We start from the raw sequence: 9,239 nt of genomic DNA on the forward strand, positions 1-9,239 counted from the left end.
CTGTAAGCCTTCCAACCTTCTAAATATTCCTTTATATGTGGTTCAGAGTTCTGGGACCAGCCTCTGAGCCTGCTTGGTCGGGTATTCTGTGTTGTTGGTGGCGGAGCTCTTTACTGCACTTCCACACGATCCGCCATCTTGTTTGTTCTCTCCTTCACTATATTTTTTAGTTTTGATTTTTTAGCCAGTATTTTGTGGTGTTTTCACTGGCAGAGTCTTCCCTTCAGTTGTAAGGTTTTTTAAAGAATCAGTGCCTCGGGTATGCTTATGAGATGTGGCTCTAGCTCTTTAAAGGTGCATAAGGATTTTCTGAGTATTTCCTTCACTCTTTCTCATGCATATGAAGAAAAGGGCAGAATCTAAAGATTTAGTTGTTGTCAAGCTTTCTTCTAGGAAAGTGGAACTGATTCATACTCCCACCAACTGCAAGCTAGTGTCCACAACTGGGGATATGTAGTAACTTAGAATTTCCATTTTGAATTCCAAATAGCTTTTGGTAAAATAATTGACTATATGCCATGACATAATTGCTGCTGCTGCTGCTGCTGCTGTGTGCCATGGAGTCATCTCCGACTCATAGCGACCCCGTACAGGGATTCCGAGGCTGTAAATCTTTATGGGAGCAGAAAGCCCCATCTTTCTCCCGCAGAACAGCTGGTCGTTTCAAACTGCTGACCTTGTGGTTCACAGCCCGATTCGTAACCACTATGCTACCAGAGCTCCTTATGACATGATTGATGATGATATGATCCAATCATGTCTAATCATGTCATCATCGTGACATGATTAGAGCACTACATTTTGGTGATTTCATTTATTTGCTTTTATAGCTTGAGAAAAGTCAAACTTGTTAAGCAAATATATATGATGACTTTGTAATCCAAATTAGAGCCAAATACTTACCTATTTAGATGCTTTCAAATTCTACTTTCACGTTCTTGTTTTACTTTAGGGATTGCAATAAAGTTCAAGTGAAAAGAGGTGCTGTCTATGAGCGAGTGATCACAATTAATGACGAAATCCAAAAAATTAAATTTGGAATTCAACAGCTAAAAGATACCACTGAAAGGGAAAAACTGAAATCTCATGTGAGTATGTTTTCATAAAAAATGAACACCAGTTATCTCATGAGTTTACGATGTAAATTATGTCATCCTCGTTAGGAAGATTTTGGAGTAATTCTCTGGAGCAGGATTGGCCCATAGGTCCTGTGCTTTCATTTCCATTCATAGCATCTTTCTAGTTTGCATGTCTCCCCTATGTTTGCATGTCTCTCCTATGTTTGCATGTCTCCCATCAAAGTACCTAGCAGAATACTGTGCTTCACAGTCATTTTGTTGCTCCATGAAGGTACTGAATTTTGGGGGGATTTTTGGTAAATTTAATTGGATAGTGACGTTACATTATGTCCTCTAACAAGTGTCCTCATTATCAAAAGTATTCCATAGTATCGTTGGCAAATATATTTGTTACTGGAAATGCAACTGCTTAGATTGGCTCCTGTTTGTTATGAGACTTAATTTCTTCATCATAATTACATAAAATTACTTAGCATTTTTATTCTTTGTGTATCACATCAGCTTTAAGTTTAATAAGGATGGTGATCGTCTCCGTTTTTATCATTTAAAATACAGCATCAATGTCTACCTGTTTCTGTTCTTTTCTTTATTGTCAATGTCTTAAACAAGTAGTTTATTCTTAGTATATTTTTGATATCTCCTTTCTCTTTTTTTAACTTTTGAAGTTTGATTTATATCCTCAAGGTTGTTTTGCACACCTCTACCAAAGATCACTAATGGTGGTGGTGGTTGTGTGCCATGGAGTTGGTTCCAACTCATTGTTATTGTTGTTGTTAGGTGCCATCAAGTCAGTACCCACCCATAGCGACCTTATGCCCAGCAAAACGAAACACTGCCTGATCCTGGGCCAACCTCACTGTTGTTGCCGCGCTTGAGTCCATCAATGCTGCCACTTGGCCAATCCATCTTGTTGGGGTTCTTCCTATTTTTGTCTGACCCTCCACCTTACCAAACACAATATCCTTCTCCAGTGACTGCTCCCTCCTGACAATATGTCCAAAGTATGAGACACAAAGTTTGGCCATCTTGGCCTCTAAGGAGCACTCTGGCTGCACTTCTTCCAAAACAGATCTATTGGTTCTTTTGGCAGCCCATGGCACTTCCAATATTCTCCTCCAACACCATAACTCAAAAGCATCAATTCTTCTACGGTCTTCCTTATTTACTATCCAGCTTTCGCATCCATATGAGGTTACTGAAAACACCATGGCTTGGGTCAGGTGCACCTGCTGACGTCTTTGCTCTTCAACACTTTAAAAAGGTCTTTTGCAGCAGATTTGCTTAATGCAGTGTGTCATTTGATCTCTTGACTGCTGCTTCCGTGAGTGTTGATAGTTGATCCAAGAACAATGAAGTCCTTAACAACTTCAATCTTTTCTCCATTGATAAGAACGTTGTTTATTGGTCCAGTGGTGAGGAGTTTTGTTTTCTTTACATTGAGATGTAATTCATACCGAAGGGTGTGTTCTTGGATCTTCATCAGTAAATGTTTTAAGTCCTCTTCACTTTCAGCAAGCAAAGTTGTATCCTCTGCATTTCACAGCTTGTTAATGAGTCTTCCTCCAATCCTGATGCCACGTTGTACTTGATATAACCCAGCTTCTCAGATTATTTGCTCAGCATACAGGTTGAATAAGTGTGGTGAAATAATACAACCTTGTCGCACATCTCTCTTAATTTTAAACCATTCAGTGTTCCCATGTTCTGTTCAAACAACTGCCTCTTGGTCCAGGTACAGATTCCTCATGAGCACAGCTAAGTGTACTGGAATACTCATGCTTCGCAATGTTTTCTGTAGCTTGTCATGGTCCACACAATTGAAAGCCTTTGCGTAGTCAATAAAGCACAGGTGTACATCTTTCTGATATTCTCTGCTTTTAGCCAAGATCCATCAGACATCAGCAATGGTATCCCTCATTCCACAGCCTCTTCTGAATCCAGCTTGAACCTCTGGAAGTTCTCTGTCAATGTATGATTGTAGCCGTTTCTGTATTACCTTTAGCAAAACTTTGCTCACATGAGGTATCAAAGAGATTGTCCGATGATTTCTGCATTCTTTTGGGTCACCTCTCTTTGGAACGGGCACAGATATGGATTTCTTCCTATCATTCAGCCATATAGTTATCTTCCAAATTTCTTGGCAGAGATGAGTGAGTGCCTCCTGTGCCACCTCACCTTCTTGAAAGATTTCAATTTTTATTCCATCAATTCCTGGTGCCTTGTTCTTTGCCAATTCCTTCAATGCACTTTGGACTTCCTCCCTAAGTTTCATTGACTCTTTATCATATGCTACCTCTTGAAACGGTTGAACATGAACCATTTCCTTTTGATACAGTGACTCTGTGTATTCCTTCCATCTTCTCTTGATGCTTTCTGCATCATTCAATAATTTGTCCAGAGAATCTTTCAGTAATGAAAGTTGAGGCTTGAATTTTTTCTTCAGTTCACCCAGCTTGAGAAATGCTGAGTGTGTTCTTCCTTTTTGGTTTTCTGATTCAAGATCTTTGCACATTTTATTGTAATATTTGTCTTTATCTCCTTGAGCTGATCTTTGAAATTTTCTGTTCAGCTCTTGAACCTCCTCATTTCTTCCATTTGTTTTAGCAATGTCTCTTTTGACATCCATTTTGACCTTATCCTTCTTTCTTGCCTTCTCAATGACTTTTTGCTTTACTCATGTACTATGTTCTTGATGTCATCTCACAACTCTTCTGGTCTTCAGTCTTTTGTGTTTAGTGTTTACTAGCTACCCTGTATAAGGTTTCTAAGGCTGTAAATTTTTATGGCAGCAGAAAGCCTCATCTTTCTCCTGTAGAGTGGCTGGTAGATTCGAACAGCTAGCCTTGTGTTTAGCCCAACTTGTAACCCACTAGTTTATGCTAAGTCAGTTGTAGCCTCACGGTTTGGTGGTTCAAGCTCACCAGCTGCTCCTGGGAAACCCTATACAAGGTCTCTGTAGGTCTCAACCAACAAGGTCAAGAGTAAGAAGAAAAGGTCAAGGGATTTTACAGAATAAGGGACTTCTGTTAATGACCTTAAGAGCCCTCATAGCATGTTGTTGTGTGCCATTGCATCTGTTCCCACCCTTCTTGATAGCTGGTGAGCTTGAATCACTGACCTTGTGGTTCAAACCGACCTTGCAGGCCAGTGCATTATCCTGCAGCACCACACCAGGACTCCTTTTTTTGACCTTACTTCCTTGAAACCTCTGATTTCCAGTAGATACTTAAATACTTGCTGTCACTACTCTTTACCATTGACACCCAATTTGCAAAGATTCCTAATAAAGTACTGACGGAGCCATAGTAGACAATTGTCTCAGCTGATCTCAGGAGGTCTCGTAAGAAAAGCAAAATGAACTAAAACAAAATGATGCAGTTACCCTCTATGGTCTACCCAATACAATATCCTGTTTTTCTGGTATTTTTTGTTTTTACTTTTCTTACTGTATTTCAACTGCTTTTCTTTTTCCTGCCACATAAGACTCTGTTCATCTCTGTAAACTACAGTTTGAAAGACCTTAAAATATTTTTGATCCTGCCTCTTAAGCAAATCAAATCAAATACTTATTTGTGATTATAGGATCTAGTGGTTTCAAATCAGGAAAAGTATGATTATAGTTGTATCCTTTTATCATGATATTTATTCAACCTTTGTGAATCAGCTAGCAAATTATTTGAGAAACTGGACTATATAAAGAAGAATGTGGCATCAGGATTACAGTTAAGACTTAGGGGTGGTGATGTGCCACCAAGTCAGTTCTGATTCATAGTGACCTTATATAGGGTTTCTAAGGCTGTAAATCTTTATGGGAACAGAAAGCCTCATCTTTCTCCCACAGAATGGCTGGTAAATTTTGAAATACTGACCAGACATTAGCAGACCAGCTCATGATCCACTACATTCTAGGGCTCTTTTAATACTCATTAACAACCTGCAATATACAGATGACACAACAACCTTACTTGCTGAAAATAAAAAGGACTTCAAACACTTATTGATGAAGATCAAAGACTACAGTCTTCAATGTGGATTACACCCCAACATAAAACAAAAAGCTCCACAAGTGAACTGTTCAGTAACATTTTGATAAACAGAGGAAAGATTGAAGTTGTCAAAGACTTCAGTTTGCTTGGATCTACAGTTAGCACTTGTGGAAGCAGCAGTTAAGAAACCAAAAGATGTATTGCATTCGGCAAATGTGTTGTAAAAGTGTTTAAAAGCAAAAATGTCACTTTGAAGACTAAAATAGGCCTGACCCAAGCCATGATATTTTTGGTTGCCTCATAAGCATGTGAAAGATGGACAGTTAATAAGGAGTCATCCTGTGGCAATGAATGAGGAAGACCAAAAAAGAATTGATGCATTTGATATTGGCAAAAATATTGAATTTAATATGGACTGCTGGAAGAATAGTCTGTCTTGGAAGAAGTACAGCCAGAATGCTCATCTCATGTGCTTTGGGACATGTTCTTGGGAGGGAACAGCACTTGGGCAGGGATATCATGTTTGGTTAACTAGGGAGTCAAAGAAAAAGAAGCAGCCCCTTAATGAGATGGATTGACATAGTAGTTATAGCATTGGACTCGAACATAGCAAAGATTGTGATAATGCTGCAGGACCCGGTAGTGTTCCCTTCTGTATAGGATCGCTATGAGTTGGAACTGACTCAAAAGCAACAGTGGGATCTATGTACAGGTAAGGAGGCAGGTACTAGTATAAGTACCATTCTCCTATTAGTCATACAATGTGCCCACACTTGCCTTATATCGCTGCTAGTTTTATTTTATACATGTCTCCTCAGTAGCACTTCTAGCTTCCTGACAGATAACATGTCTGTTGATTCATTTTTAACTTTTGTGTTCCATATCAAATCAGGTCTAGCTCAGAGCCTTAATATGTTGTATATCATTTAAAGGTCATCTAGCATAGTGGTTCTTAAAACTGGCTAACTGGCTATGCATTATAATTCAATGGGGAATTTAAAAATGAACAAGCAAAGTACACCCAAATACTGAATTAGAATTTTCAACAATGGGCCCCATTCACCTCTATTTTCTTGTTTCTTAATATGGCCTTTGAGAATCATAAAGTTTCAACTTAATTGTTTTCAGTAGTGTACAGATCATAACCACACAATATATTCTACTTTGTTGTTGTCGTTAAGTGCCATTGAGTCAGTTCCAACTCAGAGCAACTCTTGTGTAGAGTTTCTGAGGAGTAGCTAATGGGTTTGAACCACCGATCTTGCAGTTATCAGTCCAGTGCTTGTCTTACTGTGCCCTACCAGGACTCCAGATATTCTACTTGTTGTTGTTGTGTGCCGTGGAGTCGATTCCGACTCATAGCGACCCTGAACAGGGTTTCCGAGGCTGGAAATCTTTACGGGAGTAGAAAGCCTTCTCTTTCTCCCGCAGAACAGCTGGTAGTTTCGAACTGCTGAACTTGCGGCTCTAGTACAGCTTTAATTGTTAAAAAATGTTTATTTTGAGTTTAAAATCTTTATTACATAACCCTAGTGAGCCAAGGTTTTCTCTCTGAAATTAACCTATACCATCTTCTACTTGGGCTGCTAATCTCAGGGTCAGCAGTTCGAAACTACCAGCTGTCCCATGGGAGAAAGATGAGGCTCCCATAAAGATTTACAGCCTCGGAAACCCTGTACAGGGTTGCTATGAGTCAGAACCGACTCCACGGCACATAACAACAACAGTCTTCTAAATGACCTTTTGAGACATTGAAGGATAGTGGTCTTGGGTTCTTTCAACCTTCTGTTATTTAAATTAATTAGCCCTTGTTTTCTAGCCATTCTTTATATAGCTTAATTTTCAGATTCATTACTATCCTGTTTACTGCTTGTCCATACTCTGTTTAAAATGTAGAACCCAGGATTTAACACAACTTTCCAATCATAGGTATCCCCTACTTTTCAGTAGTTCACTGTATGCCACTTAGCTTTTGCAAAAGACCAACATTAGTGCTTGTTTTGGCTAATGGAAAGAAATCCAAAGAGAATTTCAGCACACACTGAAGCAGTGTGAATGACATCAGCAACCTCTGTCATTGAGAACTATGCTCAGTATCAAGTTGCCATAGCTTTGAACTCTAAACACTCCATGTCAGTGTTATTTTAGGTTTCATGTGTTATTTGATTTGATTTGGTAGTGTGCTGTAGTGAATTATTTAATGTCACCTCTAGCCAAATTCCCACCAAACCACTTTTTCTTGATGAGTCTGGGTAAGAGAAGGCGGCGGGAGATGCTAATAGGTCATATAATTCAGTTGTGAGTAACTGTTAACAGAATTAATTATGAAAACTTGGAATCCTAACATGGGTATAAAATGAACCATCTCAGAAGCAAGGAGGTGGGCAAATCTCACTACCATCAAAGAAGCAGGAGGGGAGTGTGTTCTTTGGACCCCAAAATCCCCTGCATATTGAACCTCCTTGAGCCAGGGATGGAAAGCTGGAGTGAGTGGCAGAGAATTGTCATCAGCAAAATCAAGAACCACAGCATGAAACAGAGCAGTGGACTTCCCAGCCCACAAAGCAAGTAAACTGAGTGACTTTGGGCAGGTGGCTTACTTGCACATTGGGGTGTGTCCAGACACTTAATTGGGGGGTGGGCAGATTTACTGACCCACAGAGCTGAGTGCCTTCAGACGGAGGCTTAGGGTGGAGTAGTGTGTCCTGTGGGCATTGATCAGAGCACTAAAAGAGCTTTGTTGCCCAGGTAGAGAGATCTGCCTGCCCTGTGGGCACAGCTGTGGATAGGCTGTCCTGACTGGAAGAACGGTGCCCTGAACATTTCTGCCCTGAATTTTAACTTGTTAGTGGGCACTGTATGACAAACACTGGGCTGCTAACCACAAGGTCATCAGTTCAAACCCACTAGTTCAAACGCTATATGGGGCTGTTATGAGTTGGAACCAACTCGATGGCACATAACACAGCAACTTGCTTATAAACCACATTAACTCTGAGTATTTGAGTTCTGTGTTGCCGTTGTAACAAACTGTTGAACACAGATGAGAAATAGAAAAGGGGGATCATTTGGTACCATGTTTGCAGTTTGGTGTCAGAAATGGGGTTCATTTAGTGGCTCCAGACTCATAGAAGCATTGGGATTTTGTAAGAGACAGAACGAAGGAGTATGTAAAGTAAAACTTTTGGTCCTTAGAGGGTTACTGTGGTAGTTTTTAACTGTAATAATTGAAAAGAATGTAAGAGATATTATGCTGTAACAGAGAGAAGAAAAACTGCTACTGGAGTCTCCTGGGGCAAAAGCTTGGCTGGTTAATCAAGATGACTAATAGGGGTCCGGGGCCCACTTGATCCACCTTGCCAGCCCAAGGACATACATACATGTTTGATGGAATGGTTGTTGGGTATCTTGATTTTGGAGAGTTTCTAAGCTCACCTTCAGCCTATATGTGTATTGGATATGCTCAAAGGGAACTTAGAAATTTCCTGGAAGAAAGATTTTTCTTTTAAAGCCTTTGTAGAGTAAGGAAATTAAGTGGAAACTTGAGCCTCACCCAGAACTGCTGAGATAATAAATTTATGAGTGAAGGATAGACCTTCAGAAAGAAAAATAACTGGCATTTTTCATTTCAAGCAAGTAGTTTGTGCCATTGGGCACATTAAGGCAGGAAACGTTTGTGCCCATCAGAGAAAACTCCCTTCTAGGACCGAAAGCTATAGAGAGCCAGTGAGCAGACAGCCTGGTATGCTTGAGGTAACCACCTGAGTCCACTTGATGAGTGGAAGTATGGGATTATGCAGCACTGAAGAGAAGAGTTGAGAGAAAGAAGAGGAAGAGCTGGCTAGTCTGAAATTTAGAGAGTTGTGTAGATTCCTGGGCTTTTAGGCTCTGACCTAGCTCTTGGAGGCTAGGGCTGAGAGAGAAAAGAGGGGGCAGCTGGTTTGAATTCAAGGAGTTCTGTGTAGACTTCCAAGCTTGCAGCTGGTATCCATTTGACCTAGCTTGATTTGCTGGGGCTGACTAGACCAGAAGCTAGCTTAATGAAGAAAGATGTTTGATACCATGAACTCATATAAATTGTTGCATTTTTATGACTTTTATGCGGAAATCATCGGACAATCTCTTTGATATCTCAAGCAAGCAAAGTTTTGCTCAAGGTAATACAGAAACGGCT

At 40.1% G+C, this 9,239-nt stretch overlaps 1 protein-coding gene across 1 annotated transcript in view; it reads left to right on the plus strand.

The window, feature by feature from the left end:
- Positions 1–9,239, plus strand: part of NUF2 (NUF2, NDC80 kinetochore complex component) — a 47,478-nt gene that overhangs the window by 31,628 nt on the left and 6,611 nt on the right. Inside the window, exon 12 of the mRNA XM_006873431.1 lies at positions 953–1,088. Coding sequence (XP_006873493.1) covers positions 953–1,088 — 136 coding nt within the window. The remainder of the gene's footprint in view (positions 1–952; positions 1,089–9,239) is intronic.

The sequence above is a fragment of the Chrysochloris asiatica genome, unplaced genomic scaffold (assembly GCF_000296735.1).
Source record: "Chrysochloris asiatica unplaced genomic scaffold, ChrAsi1.0 scaffold00241, whole genome shotgun sequence".
Lineage (NCBI taxonomy): Eukaryota > Metazoa > Chordata > Mammalia > Afrosoricida > Chrysochloridae > Chrysochloris > Chrysochloris asiatica.